The sequence below is a fragment of the Strix uralensis genome, chromosome 2, assembly GCF_047716275.1.
Source record: "Strix uralensis isolate ZFMK-TIS-50842 chromosome 2, bStrUra1, whole genome shotgun sequence".
Lineage (NCBI taxonomy): Eukaryota > Metazoa > Chordata > Aves > Strigiformes > Strigidae > Strix > Strix uralensis.
Window position 1 is genome coordinate 63,438,421 of NC_133973.1, and position 16,725 is coordinate 63,455,145.

The 16,725-nt window shown below is 39.6% G+C and overlaps 1 protein-coding gene across 1 annotated transcript in view; it reads right to left on the minus strand.

The window, feature by feature from the left end:
- GABRG3 (gamma-aminobutyric acid type A receptor subunit gamma3) overlaps positions 1–16,725 on the minus strand; it is a 332,704-nt gene that overhangs the window by 4,481 nt on the left and 311,498 nt on the right. Inside the window, exons 7-9 of the mRNA XM_074860953.1 lie at positions 12,013–12,165; positions 1,700–1,896; positions 199–228 (exon numbers count right to left, since the gene is read on the minus strand). Coding sequence (XP_074717054.1) covers positions 199–228; positions 1,700–1,896; positions 12,013–12,165 — 380 coding nt within the window. The remainder of the gene's footprint in view (positions 1–198; positions 229–1,699; positions 1,897–12,012; positions 12,166–16,725) is intronic.

Below are 16,725 nucleotides of genomic sequence, written 5' to 3' on the forward strand. Positions count from 1 at the left end.
TAGAAAGAGGCAGCTATGTTCCTGTGCCACAACAAAAAACCCCTGACCTTTTAACAAAAAAGGAAAACAATATTTATAATAGTGAAGTCAGGGTAAAGCATAACATAGCATTACAGCTTTCTTGGGAATTATTGCAAGTAAATGTCAACCATACATTCATGCATCCATTGGTCTCACTGAATAAAATAGTTTACTTACCATCACATGACCAAAACTGACATCAGGTAGCTTAAATAAAGATAACAAGAGAATTATTCAGAGGAAAACATACTTATTGCTTCATATGCATCTAATGTTCAATAGCATTCCTTAAACCAACCCTTTAAATGCATTTGTCCATAAAATACTTCATGCTGAGTATTCTACATATTCAGCATGATATTTTGTACATTTTAAAACTGCATGAAACCTCAGCAGAATGCTCACCTGAGTTTCCATCTACTTCAAATCTTTATTCTACACTACCTTTATTTATTTAACAAACAATAACTAAGTGAGCATTTGTTCTTATGTTAATTTAAATCTCATCAATGTTTCATGTTTGGAGATATATCCTACTCACAAAGATACTCATGACTTTTTTATTCAGTCTTTGATAGCAATTTTAGTTTGATCATTAACAAGTTCATTTTTGATTGTCTCATACTTTTGCCTTTTGTGTGCAACGCATTTTTATAAGAAGCTATTAGAGGTTTAATGGAGTTTTCACTAAGTCTATAGCTTTCTAGGCTTTCTCTAATTTCATATTCATTTCAGGTTTTCCTTCATTAGTTCTTCATTCAATAATTTTCTATAGCTCTTAATTCAATCTCTTTTTATCTTGTGACCTATTATTCCCTGAATTTAGCATTCACTCTCTTCAATTTCCTCCTTCACATTTTTCCTATTTGGCTTTATATTTTCTATTTCAAATGTCCTTATTTCCTCCATTATGCAAAATGGCATCCAACATCTCCAATTACTGATCTCAAACACATAAGGTTTTCCACTAATCTTGAATGGACAACCCACTTCCCCTTCCCTATGTTTACACTGAGATTTTTTCTCCATTGTACTCCCCCCTCTTATTTTTGTAGTCAATTATGAAGTACACCAGGCAATTCTTCCTGCATGTTTGTTTTAATTGATTCTAAATCAACAGCTTCTGTGTGTGTCTGGGTGTTAGTCTTGGAAGTGTCTTTTTAGCTAAAAATGAAGCCATGTATAAAACCTTTGTAAGTCACCTCCTCCATTTTTGTACTTAGGAACAAGGCCCTTTGTACATAGGGCTAAAAACAAGTGCTGGTTCCCAGTGGAGACATTGAAATCCCGTCTGTAAAGTTCATAAATATTTCTAGACCTGTTAATCCATGAAGTAGCAGATGCATTTCAATATATATTGATGTGCATATATTTGTATAACAAGCTATGCAATCTGTTTCAGTGGGAGCTCTTTTTGACTACCAGCAAAGTAATGGGAGGACAAAAGATGTGGAGGCGGCTTTGCTGCCTCATGGTCAGTAGGCTGCTTCTGTTAGGAACAGACCTCACTTAACAGGCACATAACTATTTTCCATCAACTTTCAGGGCAGATCACACCACATACTGGGAAGAGCTCGGAAGAGCAGAGTATCATGGGATTATAGGCTGTCATTGGATGCTTCTCTGCTCTCTGAACCATGCACATGCTAGAAAAGAAATTTAAATGCTCCCATCTTACCGACTTTTTCTTCTTAGTACAGTTTGGTTTCCTGCAACTTGAGTAGTAGTTGAGGGTTGCATACTCCATCAGAGCAGCAAAGACAAATAGAAAGCATACAGTCACAAACAAATCCATAGCGGTGACATAGGAGACACGGGGTAATGACTTTCTTGCAATGGTACTCAAAGTTGTCATGGTCAATACTGTGGTGATGCCTGCAGAGAGAAACTTGATTTAATTGTATGCAACATCATTTCTCCATGTCACAGAAGAATCTTTTGAAACAAACGTACAAAACAGAAATCCAAAGTGTACCCAAATAATTCATTGATTTCATTTGGTAGTATAAAAAATAATGAAAAATAACATCAGTAGAGCCAGTGGTATTCTGTAAACAAAGATTTTCTCAGCTGTTTTTATTCATCTTTCCAAAAGGTGACATTCCCATGCCTCTCAATATGCTTTTCCTCATCTCTTCCTTTTCTGGTCCCAGTTAGACTGGAGGTGGGGAAGAAGGAGATAATGAATAAATTTTTGAAGAAAAGCATAAAGCAGAAAAGATACTAAACCCAGAAAAATAAAAATTAAGAAACCTAGAAACAATGAAGGAACATGTTCTTTTTCACAGCAGTACTGCTCTCATGAAAAATCTTGTGCTCATAAAAGAAAAAAGGGCTGTGGAAAAAAAAAAAAAAAAAAAAAAGATATTTTGTTGAAAATTTCTGACCATGAATTTTAAAAATATGTTTTCACACCGCTGCTTCCTTGGGTGTCCTCCACTGCTATTTTCTTTCAGAGTAAAGGAAAACAGACTGTTGTACAAACTTCGGATGTAACTTTAATCGAAATAGACTTTTTAATGCATACAAAGCATCACATCTTAGACTGATTCAGTAATAATAGTTATAATGGGAAATACTTAGTGTGAAATATCTTGAAAAAATATAACAAGCCCTAGAATGAAATCTATGGAATGTCAGTTACTTGGCTTCTGGTAATTCATATAATTTCTCTTTGTTCCTGAGGAATCTTTTCATTCCCACTTTGGACTAATGTTTTTTATCATTCTTTATGAATGGCCAGTCTTCTGATAGAATAAAAATAAAACTCCTCAATGGCTTAGGAAGAAAAATAAAGCTCTCACTCAGATAAGTCTCAAGAGACAACCTGCTCTAAAAACAACATAACCATAAGGTAATATTTCTTTTTATAGTTAAAATGATATTTTGAAATGGTACACAATGTTTGAAATAGCAGGGGATGTCTGAAATTATGCCTTATAGTAAAATTACTTCCCACAAACTGCACTCTGGAGAGAAAGATGCATCTATGGATTACTTCTGACTACTTTATGAAGGAATGCCCACCTATGATTTGTAGCTTTTGCTAGAAACTACAGTGATTCACAAGAATTACCCTCCCCATTCAAACCATCAGAAATTCCCTGGAGAGACAGAAAGCCGATTATTGGCCTGGGCCTCAACCTTCTTCTACGATAAATAATAACTAATTGTATTCCTTAAATATCCACTACCCAGAAACAAACAAAAAACCAAGTTGCTGAAAAAAAACACAACCAAATAATCAAGATTAAAGCAATGCTGATAGGATGTGGGAAATGTGGACTCTGTGCTTACCTTGGACATCTAAGGGATATTGCGAAAATACTTCTGTTTCCTGTCATCTGTGCCATCTCCCAGTATAAGCACATGTGGCTGCCATGATCCAGCAACCTCTCCAGACTGAACAACTTCAGTTCTGTAGCTAGCTGATGCTTTGAAAAAGCTCCAGAGAAAGAGCCCATGCTTACTGATTCATAACAGTAATCAACTGCAAAGATGTCCAGCCTCAAAAGGTGTTGACTCGCTAGCCTTGATTTGGCCCTTGCTAACTATAGGTTAATTAGTCTTTTTGTATGACCCTGACTCAGGCCATGGGAGATGCAAAGTTCAGAAGAACTACATCCAGACTATGAAATACTCTACAATATGAAATTATGTTCTTTAACACTTTCTAATCCACATTTAAATTTCTAACACAAATCTGTCCTTTTCAGAGCCACATGTACTTGTACCTGCGCTCAGGTATTTTGCTATCTTTAAATAATTCCTCAAAAGTTATAGTGTTCTTCCAGCACAATATACAGTGACCTTTTTACCTGAACTCAAGGGAAAGTTTTTGTTTTCCACTCATCCTGTGACAAAATCTCAGATTACTTTAGGACACTTTTTTAATTAAAATGTTAAAAATAAATGAAAGGGAAAAAAATCTTGCTGTGTTCAAAAAATTTTCTTTGCAAAGATCTGCAATTTTTCTACTGAATGCTTTATTGACCATGTAATATTTTTCTTCTGTTTTTACTGAAATGGAGGTATAACTTTGTATTATTTGTGACAAGATTTGTGCAGGTATCTGTAATGACGACCAGCTTCCAAAGTGATTATGAACAGGAAGGCAGAGAAGTGAAAGAAAAATTACCATTAGCCTCTGTGCTTAAGTATAGAAGTCCTCAGCTCAACCTGAGTCCTATAACTGTACCTTAAGTCCGCATCACAGAATCACAGAATGATCTAGCTTGGAAAAGAACTTGAAGATCACCTACTCCAACCATTAACCTAACACTGACAGTTCCCAACTACATCATATCCCTGAGCACTATGTCAACCCGACTCTTAAACACCTCCAGGGATGGGGACTCCACCACCTCCCGGGGTAGCCCATTCCAACGCCTAACAACCCGTTCTGTAAAGAAATGCTTCCTAATATCTAGTCTAAACCTTCCCTGGCACAACTTGAGGCCATTCCCTCTTGTCCTATCACTTGTTACTTCATTGAAGAGACTCATCCCCAGCTCTCTGCAGCTTCCTTTCAGGTAATTGTAGAGGGCGATGAGGTCTCCCCTCAGCCTCCTCTTCTCCAGACTAAACAACCCCAGTTCCCTCAGCCGCTCCTCCTACGACATGTGCTCCAGACCCTTCACCAGCTTCATTGCCCTTCTTTGGACATGCTCAAGTAATTCAATGTCCTTTTTGTAGTGAGGGGCCCAAAACTGAACACAGTAATCAAGGTGCGGCCTCACCAGTGCCAAGTACAGGGGTAAGATCACTTCCCTGTCCCTGCTGGCCATGTTATTTCTGATACAAGCCAGGGTACCATTGGCCTTCTTGGCCACCTGGGCACACTGCTGGCTCATGTTCAGCCGGCTGTCAATCAACACCACCAGGTCCCTCTCTGACTGGGAGCTCTCCAGCCACTCCTCCCCAAGCCTGTAGCGCTGCTGGGGGTTGTTGTGGCTGAAGTGCAGAACCCGACATTTGGCCTTATTGAAACTCCTACAGTTGGCCTTAGCCCATCGCTCCAGCCTGTCCAGATCTCTCTGCAGAGCCTCCCTACCCTCGAGCAGATCAACACTCCCACCCAACTTGGTGTCATCTGCAAACTTACTGAGGGTGCACTCGATCCCCTCGTCTAGATCATCAGTAAAGATGTTAAAAAGGAGTGGCCCCAAAACTGAGCCCTGGGGGACACCACTCATGACCAGCTGCTGACTGGATTTAACTCCGTTCACCACAACCTTTGGGCCCAGCCATCCAGCCAGTTTTTTACCCAGCAAAGCGTGTGCCCACCCAAGCGTCGATCAGCCAGTTTCACCAGGAGAATGCTGTGGGAAACGGTGTCAAAGGCCTTGCTAAAGTCAAGGTAGACAACATCCACAGTCTTTCCCTCATCCAATAAGCAGGTTGCCCTGTTGTAGAAGGAGATCAGATTTGTCAAGCAGGACCTGCCTTTCATAAACCCATGCTGACTGGGCCTGATCATCTGGTTGTCCCACATGTGTTGTGTGATGGTACTCATGTTTTTCTGCTCCATCAGCTTCCCGGGCACCAACGTCAAGCTGACAGGCCTGTAATTTCCCAGAGCACCCTTCTGACCTTTGTTATATATGGGCATCATATTGGCCAATTTCCAATCTGTCGGGACCTCCCCGGTCAGCCAGGACTGCTGGCAAATGATGGAAAGCATCTTGGTGAGCACCCCAGCCAGCTCCTTCAGCACCCTCGGGTGTATCCCATCCAGTCCCATAGACTTGTGTACATCTATGTGAATGTGAAATGCCTACCCGAATCATGGTTGAGACTGTGACAACCTAGAAGCTCTAGGTGAGAACTAAGCAAAAACAGTCCAGTAAATCATGCTGAGCACATAGATGGAAACATCCAAAGGCAAAACAAACATATTTTTACTTCTATTATTTATACAAAATATTTTTATGATATGAAATCCAGTAAAAAAGCATCATTTTTCTTTTAAGCTGAAGCTTGGACTTGGATTCCAGCTCACACCATAAGCAAGCAATGATTTTGAAATAATAAATCTATCTGGTATATCAATCATACAAATTTTAAAATATTAAAATTAGTCTTATGGGGATACTTAGAAAGATTAAAGAGAAATAAGGTGCATCAGGTGATATAATTTTGTATTCCTATACATTTACAAGTTGGAATATATATGTATGCATATATGAATAAAATATAGAACCCATTATTTCCAAAGAGAATATCTAGATTCCATACCCTTAGCTCATTTTATCTCTCATGCTAAGAAAATTCAGTTTGTTGAGTGGTTTCAAATGCATTAAACCTTGCCAGATGAAATTGTTAAGTCTCTCACTTTGGGGAGGCCCGTATGGCAAAGTGAGCTTTGCATCTGTTATTGAAATTCACAGTGCTCATGAACTATTTCAACAGAATTTTAATATCAGCCAAGGACAGCTTTGAAGTAACTTGGCTTCAAAATTTTCAGGTAGACAAGTGTAAGTGGGAGCTTACAATTTTGTGTATAAATACCATTTTGTGACATTTATATTCTCTGAGCAAATTCCATACCAAAGATGCTATTTGATAAATCAAAAAGGACTGTCTTGGAGATCAAATGTTGCAGGAATACATACTACATGAAAACACTTTAACCTTTAGATCATTGGCCTAAAGGGTTATTTATAATTATTACTGTTTGAAAGCTGCTTAATGGACAACTGTATGCAAAGTGAGGTAGCAGGAGGTTCAGTGTTAGAAACTCTTTGATCAGCAAGACTTATTTTTTCTTATTTTCCTAAGGGTATGTTAGAGGAAAGGTGTACTGCTTCTACCCATGTTACCATTTGTTTGTAAAATTAATTTCCTCACCCTTCTGGTCTGGCACCTGCTTAGAGCACTTGCTTGGTTTTCCAGTTAATGAGTTTAAGATAGAATGGCAAGGAAAGCAATGTTCATTTTTTATTAAACATCATCTGTAACTTCTTTTACATCAACACATTGCTGGCCTTGATACCCACTGTAATTTTTTTAACTGCAGTTTGGACTTGCTCTTTAGTAACTGCCTAGTCCTATTACATATTATACCCATTTTGAAAAGTAGGGGGAAACTGGGATGAAAGCTTCAGTTTAACTTAATTTCCTTCATCTTCAAGGAAAACAACCTGTTGTTTTCCAGATCATAACTTTTCTTCAGAGACTTGCTCGTTGCTCTTGACTGTGAACAGTGGGAGAAAATAATTTTGATTACTAGAGACAAGCAGAAACAGCAGAGAGCCATTTTTTTTTCTCTTTGAATGGAGGGCAGAATAACCTGGGATCACAAAACACAGTTCTCATCCAAGACTCAAATTCTATTTCCAGTTTCCCACTGACTCTTCAGCTGGCCTGGAGTGAGTCCTGTTGACACTCTGGGCCTCAGCCCCTCAAAGTGCATGTGGAGAGGGGACTGTGATGCCAAGCTTTTAAAGAGCACTTTGATGCCTCTGGACAGTGCTGATGTAAGGATGATGAATGGTCCCATTTTTTCCCTCACAGCCAAATACCCTGAGACATTTACTTTTTCCATCACAGAAATAGCTTATTACTTAGTATTATTCAGAAAGGGGTAAAACCTGTCCTTCATGTAACTGTGAGTAGTTGCCAATAGCTTAGGATATTACTCATTAATTTCAGAGAGAGAAATATTTCCCTGATGCTAGCCCTTTACATTAATGTAGCTATACTGGGAGCAGGTTTGGTGCACCGAGTCTACAATTCATTTCAACTAATTAGCAGGACAATGTCAGCGGTTTGCCTTTGGCTGTATTACAATTTCACTATGTGCCACTACCCAAATGTGGATGTGTGCGGTTGCTCAGATTTATAAGCTGCTTTGTACAAGCAGACCTATAGTAAACTTGGAATATCTGCTTATTGCATCCCAAGTGTCTAAAGGCCATTGCCAATTTGGGAGGAACAGGGCTCTGCACAAAAAGAGGTGACCCATGTATATTATTTTCTTGTAATTTTACTTTGTTTATAAAGAAGTTATATTTTAGCCCAGTAATTTAACTCTTCATCAGAGTTTTAGGAGTTAGTCATGATAGCCATTGAATACAGCTTTGGAACATCTCATTTTCATGTTTTTCAAATTCATTACTTCTTGTCTGAAGTTCCTGCTGGCTGAGGGGGTGAGGCAGGGAGAGTCACACTGTTGTGACTAGTGATCTAACCTACTTCCGTGTCTAATTAATTGGAAAACAGCTGTGTGGTGTGGGGAAATGCCTCAGGGACAGGGTATGAACACTGCTTACGGAAAATCAGTAATGCAAACTGTTAGATGCCTTTTCTCCCTTTTCTGTTATGCATTAAGAAGGATAACACAAACGGATGCTGTGTGACTCTGCACATACTCGGGGCATCAGACTCCTATTTAAAAAGATGGAGCATGGTCAATCTTTCCTTATCTGCACTGAGTCATCCAATTAAAGAAGAAAGTACGCTAAAAGGCCTATTGCTCAATTTTCTGTCCATCAGAGGCAAGTCTACACAACCAGGAACAGGCAGTTGTACAGATGCTCTGTCCTCACCTTTGTGCTGTCCTGGAAGTAGAGGGGGTCACAGCATAACTGTAAGTCTTAGGATCCACCATGTTGCTAGAGCCACAGTGTACAGCACTTTGGCACTCACACGAAGGAAGTGAGGACTGAATACTCTTTTCTCATAAAATAACCTCAGAAAACCGGACCCACATGATGCCACATGACTTATAATGGTCTGAAGTTCTACACTTGTTAGTTTTACAAATTCCTGAAGAAAATCCAGCAGGTTATGGTCTTGTGCTGACCTCACACAAAATGGGCTTTAATACAGAATTATCTGTAGTGTGAACCAGTTTTGGATGCTTGCAGTTGTATTATAACAGGCTCTCTGAGACTTTTCTTTCTACTGATCTGGTTCCATAGCTGCATGTCACTGAGCTGTTCTTGGTTTGGAAGGATGTCCCTTGTCACTCAATAAGAATTACAGCTGATACAACTGCTGCCCTACGACAGGATTGACAGGCTCAGGCACTCCCTGCAGCCTGAGGCCTGGACCACTGCATGTTTGCGTGGCAGCTCCATCTGGTTCACCAAACTGGCTGTTCATGGCTTGGATGGTCACACGATTCGCTGGGTAAAAAACTGGCTGGATGGCTGGGCCCAAAGAGTTGTGGTTAATGGAGTTAAATCCAGTTGGCGGCCAGTCACGAGTGGTGTCCCCCAGGGCTTGGTTTTGGGGACACTCCTTTTTAATATCTTTATTGATGATCTAGACGAGGGGATCGAGTGCACCCTCAGTAAGTTTGCAGATGACACCAAGTTGGGTGGGAGTGTTGATCGGCTCGAGGGTAGGGAGGCTCTGCAGAGAGATCTGGACAGGCTGGAGCCATGGGCTAAGGCCAACTGTAGGAGTTTCAATAAGGCCAAATGCCGGGTGCTGCACTTGGGCCACAACAACCCCCAGCAGCGCTACAGGCTTGGGAAGGAGTGGCTGGAGAGCTGCCAGTCAGAGAGGGACCTGGTGGTGTTGATTGACAGCCGGCTGAACATGAGCCAGCAGTGTGCCCAGGTGGCCAAGAAGGCCAATGGCATCCTGGCTTGTATCAGAAATAGTGTGGCCAGCAGGGACAGGGAAGTGATCTTACCCCTGTACTCGGCACTGGTGAGGCCGCACCTTGATTACTGTGTTCAGTTTTGGGCCCCTCACTACAAAAAGGACATTGAATTACTTGAGCATGTCCAAAGAAGGGCAATGAAGCTGGTGAAGGGTCTGGAGCACATGTCGTACAAGGAGCGGCTGATGGAACTGGGGTTGTTTAGTCTGGAGAAGAGGAGGCTGAGAGGAGACCTCATCGCCCTCTATAACTACCTAAAAGGAGGTTGCAGAGAGCTGGGGATGAGTCTCTTTAACCAAGTAACAAGCGATAGGACAAGAGGGAATGGCCTCAAGTTGTGCCAGGGAAGGTTTAGACTGGATATTAGGAAGCATTTCTTTACAGAATGGGTTGTTAGGCATTGGAATGGGCTGCCCAGGGAGGTGGTGGAGTCCCCATCCCTGGAGGTGTTTAAGAGTCGGGTTGACATAGTGCTCAGGGATATGATGTAGTTGGGAACTGTCAGTGTTAGGTTAATGGTTGGAGTAGGTGATCTTCAAGGTCTTTTCCAACCTAGATGATTCTGTGATTCTGTGAACCCCCTCCTAGGAAGATGCCTAAGGATTGATAGCAGAAATGGCTGGCATATAGTTTCATTGCTTAATGCAAGCTGTGGCCATTGAGGCAGTTACAGTTACAGGATATTTTTGGAAACGTATTTCTTCTATTATTCAGCTGAAAGTTACTAAGCTGTTGAAGCATTAGAAATTTTGGGAGGAGAAATGTTTGTAACCCCGGGCTTAGCACACCCTGAATAGATGACTGCATTTTTTTTGCATCAGTGAAGGACTTAGAAAGTGGGATCAGACTTCTGGACAGGTTCAAGAGACTTAGCATCTAAAATCTCATTCAGGGTGAATGGACTTTAAGTCTCTTTAGCACTTCTTTTCCCCTTCAGGGCCTTCAAGGGGTTTATGCTAGAAACCACAGCACCCTAAATATTGGTGGTTGCTCAGATGTATTAGTGCAGGATAGAGCCAGACTGAAACAGGAGAAGTCATTCTGAACAACTGTATAAAGGCTATGTAGTCAAACAAGGTGTCTTCCTCCTGAGAACAAGTAAAGCACCTGTACATAGTGTTTGAAAGACAGCTAACAGAAATAGATTCACATGTAAGTAAACTCCATTTCTGGTAAACGCTTAGTTACTTGAATGAAAAAAGATGAGTACTGATGACTCTTGATCAGCTGTTTAGGGGAGTGGGAAACAGAGGTGGTTTTTACAAATGGCCTCTCCTCTACTGTGCTTGCACACAATAGCACTAAAGAACACCCTGCCTTCTGTGGGCTGCCTTCATATGTCCTCCAAGGAGGTGCAGCCTGTTCACAGCCCTCGTCCTTCAATCTTTCCTTGCAGCAGTATCACCCTCTCAAACCTAGGGACTCAGCTGCTCCTAAAAATTCTTCATGTCTGATTTCAGTCCAAAAAGTCAGGCAGGTCAGTTTTTAATAATTTGCTCTTTCGAACTGAAATAATTTAGAGTCCAGCTGTTTAACTGGAGATGGTAACAAACTCCAGCAGGAGGAAGCAATGAATAGCTGGGAATGGTAACCTCTACATTTGAAAATAGACATGTAAAACTTGACATAGCCTCCTCTTTTTCCTACAGTGGTAGATTTCTGAATTGGTTAGTATTGGCAGCCCCAGCAACCACAATCTGACTAAAATGTTGGTTTTCCTTCAGTTCTGACATACACCTATAATTCACTATTTTATAGCCCTATGCCCTTGATGCTGGCAAAACCTGCAGATTTTCCTATGGACATAAGAAACAGTCAACATTTCTAAGCGTATCCTAAAGCACAATGTCAAAATGCACACAGTGGTCCTGACATAAATGAACTGCTGGAAAACCTATACCAGCATAAATCTCTGCAATTTATGAAAAATGTCTATACAATGTAGTGTGAAACTTAACTTCAAGCACACAAGCTAAAACACTTTGCATGCATCAATATTATTATATCCCACAGTTTTCTGCATATATAAGACATAATGCCCCATGGGGGAGAGTTTCAGAAGGGAAGAAAGCCAGAAGTGCAATTAATTTATTCTTCAGAAATGTCACTGAAATATCATAGTGAGAAAAAGGAGACAGACATTAATTCTAGAATATTATGCAAAATAGGTAGCAGTGTCATTCCAAAGGGTCAGGGTAGTGTACTTTTAATTAACCTGTTAAAGGCAGAAAAACAGAGGCTTCAGTGATAGGTAGATCTGGGTCTGAAAGATGTAGCAACAATCCAAAGCATACTTTGAAATAAAGATGATATTTTCAAATTATAGTGTAGGAGCTACACAAAGAGAGCAGAAAAGGGAATTATTCACAACTTACCTAATGCTGTTCTTGCTGGTGTGGCATCTTTTTTAATCCAAAAGGATACCCAGGAAAGAACAACTGTTAATATACAGGGAATGTATGTTTGAATAGTAAAGTATCCCATTCTTCTACTTAAGTCGAAGTATATAGTCATGACTACATAATCACCTGCAATAACAGCAGAGAAAATAAATTGACGTTGTGGTGAGATACAGACAGTTGTTCACTGACCTGCTAATTTTTTAAGCTTCATAAAAACACTGCATATGAAATATTCCTTAGTGTTTTGAGAGCATCGATGCAGTAATGCTCACATGAAATAGAATTTAAACAAATGTTTCCATTCTAATTTCCTTTACTTTTAGGTCTCTGTGGAAATGTTGATCTATTTGGACAGACAGAGGCTCTCAGTAATCATGCTGGATGAGTACATTTTTGAAAGGCATCTTGAATTTCCAGACTTGATATTTCTGAATTGCTCCATGGCCACAAACATGAAGCTACTATCATTCACCAGATTCTGTAACCAAGCCATACAAAATCCCTCTTTCTGCAGGCTATGCCTTCCTTGTCCTCATTTTAGTTTTGAGGGAATTCTGTTATCTTCTTTTGAGACATGAATCAGGCAGTAGGGGTCTTTATGGCAAGTGTAGTGTGCACATGAGTATGTCTTTACATAAGAAGTCATTTGTAGACACTAGAGCTTCAATGCCGGTGAGAGAGGTCAGACTGCATGTTTTTAAAGGACTTATCATTAAAAATCAAGGGTTTCTTTTTGTCAGCATTCCTCCATTTCAAAGCAGTTATGGTCACTTGTATCTGTACACCTTCAGAAGGTCAGTTTGGATATAAAGTTTATTATTCTGCTGGATAGTAAAAATCATAAAATCAAGAGCTCAGTAAGAAGGTTAGTTTCTCTCACTTTATATGATTTTTTTCACAGTATCTCTTCTGCTAACCCTCGTGACTGCACAGGGGATAATAATCTGTCCCTCTCTCTCTACTCAGTAGAGGCTACTGACCTTATCACCTCTCTCCTTACTAACAGTTCCCTCAGATTCATAGATGTTAACTATCCTTTTCTCTCAGACAGTCACAGTGATTAAGAGTAATGAAACTGAAGCGAGACCAATTTCTGTACTTTGCTTGAAGTATGTGGCTTTCTTTTCAGATGTGAAGAAGAGTTTATGTGCCTGAGAACTTTTATGGATTTTTTTCTGACTATGTCAGACTTGACCTAATAAATTGTACTGCTTTTTGTCACAAATCTTGACTTTCTAGAATATGATATTTGCAGAAGGCATAATTTGCAGTAGGTAGGTAAGTCTGTCCTGTTACAGCAAACCATCAGGAGACTGAAGAAATTGGTAGCACGGAGAGATTAATTTCCCAAGGAATGTACATACAACTCACCCAAATAGAGGCATAATGGATTCATTAGCTGAGATAAAGCTTAAACTTCTAGTAACAGAGAGCATATGAACAAACTCATTTAATACAATGGATACTTTGAGTATAGCTAAATATTACATAGAAAATAAATTAATTCAGTAAGAATAACTTCCACCCAAAGAATCTCTGGAAGCCACTGTAAAATGAGTAAACTACCATAAGCTACAAAGTCAAAGGTAAATAAAAATCTGAGGGTGGGATCTGGAGAGAGAAACTTAGAACAATGAGTGAAAAGGAAAAGTTTCTGAGTTAAGTATATCAGTTAGAGATAGATATATTTGGAAGAGGTTGATAAGCCTGTGGGTCCTTCCATCATGTCTCTGTTAGATGAACATGTACATTTTCACAAGTACAGTGCCAGTAAAAAGCATGTGACTCCAAGAAATTGGACAGTCATTTCAGAAGCCTTGTGTATTTGGCATTATGGGACAGAACTAGGATAGTGAGCCGCTGCATTCATTTAGCCACTAACCTATTTTCTTGTCTGAGATCCATACAAAAATTCTCACAATGAAGAAGGCAGACACAGTTGTACAGCCAGCAGCTGTGCATATGGATTTATATACTGTACCCTCTGTGCTGTACTCTACGGGAACACACTGACAGATAATATACCAAGAGACTGGAAGAACAATTTCATTCAGTGGAATTAATGATGCAAAGTGGAAGAGGAGATTTTGCCTGTTCTCCATGCTGCTCAGAGACAATGAATGCTGATGACAATGCTTCGTGGGAGGAGGAAGCTGCCACTGCTGAAATGCAGGCCCGCAACTGGAAGCACCAATGTTGTGACTGCTGTCAAAGGCAAGCATGTTTCTGTACATGTACTGAATGCAAATGCATTTTTTCAACAGCTACAGTAAATTACAGTTTTCTACTAAATTACCACTTCAGTTCTTCTATCCTCAGCCAAGTCAACTTCCGTTGAGATTCCTGATTCTTTGTATACAGAAGAGCCAGCATGTAAGTGCTATGGATACTTTCCTTGTTGCACTGCTCCAAACTGCATTATTATTATTATTATTATAGTCTAAATTACTCCTTCCAGGAGCAATTATTCTCTATCTATCTAAAAGCACTTGTCTGCAGCTTAAAGGAAAGTAGCCATGGTACTGAATTTCACTCTACACATAAAATAATTTGTACAAAGAAACTCTCCTCTCTTTTAAAAGACCTGACCTATAATTCATTCTGTACATCCTGCAGGCATGAACAACCCAAAGAAGAGAAAATGCTTTCAAGAACTCTGCAGAGTGCCTCCTTTCTCCTTTGCCAGCCTTCAGAGCTGCAGCTGCCATTACTGCCACTGCTAGAAGAGGAGCTGTGGCTGATTGTGTGACAAAGCCCCGCAATGCAGGCAAAATAGGAAAAACTCCATCCAGACTGCATATCATTAAATCAGTGTACTTGGTTTAAAAGTAATCACGTGGTGATTGCCTAGCAAGGGACCACTGGAATAGTTAATATCAAAAAATTTCACTTTGAAACCCAGAGAGGAATGCTACTTTTTAACAGCTTAAGTAATTTCCCAAGAAGGCAAACTAACTTTTTAACTGAACCATCAGACCATCAATTCACTGAAATAATGAAAATTACCTTGAGGCAAAATAGTGCCTGACCAGTTTTCTATAATGAGAGCAAAAGATGCACCTTGAGGCAGCAAATCTGGAGTAATAGAAATAGCGAAGCAATGTTTCCGATGAAATCAAGATGACTGCTGTCTGTGACCCATAGGACTTTTATTAGCTTAAGTTTCTAGTTTGAAAGTAGGACACTATTTAGAACAATAATGATTTTTAAAGGAATAACTGCTGTGGATTTTAATGAACAGTGATAAACTATAGTATATTTCCTTTGTCTTTTGAAAACTATGGGCGTGGTTGACTGAACTGCCAGAATTTTGTCTATGTTGCACCAAGAACAACCCTCTTAAATGTGAAATGTTTGAGCAGAATGCAATTGGTTATTTTATTTTAAGAAAATCTTTAAAAATATAAAATGATATACTGTAAATCATTTATTCAAACCATACTATACTATCTTATCACACATTTTCATTTATCCTCCCATTACACTCTGAGGTTAACAAGTACTACAATCCCAATTATTTTAGAAAAATTTAAACAGAGGATGACTTTACAAAGACTGAAATATGAGACTGCAATGTATATGCAGATCAATTTCAGCATGTGAGTGGTTACTCACCGTCCTGGTTTAGCCAGGATAGGGTTAAGTTTCCCAGCAGTGGGCGGGGAGCTCTAGCCTGGTTATTCAGATACCATGCTGACCTCACGTCCTGGTGCCGAAGCAAGAGAGTCAGTTAACACATGTGTTATGCCATCGCTCTGTTCTCACTGCTGTATTGGTAGATATCTTACTCTGTTCATTGTTATTACTGTTATTGTTATTGTTGTTGTTTGTTGTGTTGCTGTTGCACTGTTGTATTAAACCTCTCCTTATCTCAGTCTCGAGGCTTTGTATTTCACTCCCTTTGTTGGGGAGGGGCAGCGGCCGCATGGTCTCAGACCCCGACAGGGACTAAACCACCACACTCACATTCATATACAATTGTCCATCACTAGAACTGCAGAAAAATGAGGAGTGTCAGTTTATCCATGTTGTTATGAGAGTCTGCTTACAGGAAAAAGTCTTAGTCATTAGAATGAGGACTAACATGGTGTGTCATGAGTATTTCTTTGCTGATCAGTGAGACAACAGAGAGTACACTGAGGCATCTTCCTTATTATCTTAATAAATCAAATTTACTTAATAGTGAGCAAACTATGTTTCTAATCTTGAGTGCTTTTTTTTAAATTTTAGTTTTACTTGAAAGCCAAGAGAAGACCCTATTTAATCCTGCCATTCAGTCTCCATTTTCCCCCAATCTGTTTTCTGATCTTTGTTTCTCAAAGCTCCATTTTTTTTCCTGAACTAGGTTTGTCTGCTTTCTTAGTAAGCTGAAAATTTTCTACCAGTTTGGCCATTGCCTATCATTCATCCAGGACGGTGTCCTTGCATCGTAAATGTCTTCATTTACAGTTCTTCCCTTTGATATCAGGGTAGAATTGTAATATTTGAAAACAATTAGCTCAAGCAGCAGACCACTCCTGTTGTTAAATACATTGTTCAGAGAGATGACAAATAAAACCATTGAAAAAACAAATTTTCATCAAAGTCAGTATGTATAGAAGTTTTTGCAAAATGTTCTCCAGAGAGGTTTTTTGGAAGTTACACATGTTATCATGGTAGTGCTGGTTGTCAACTAGGGATGTGCAA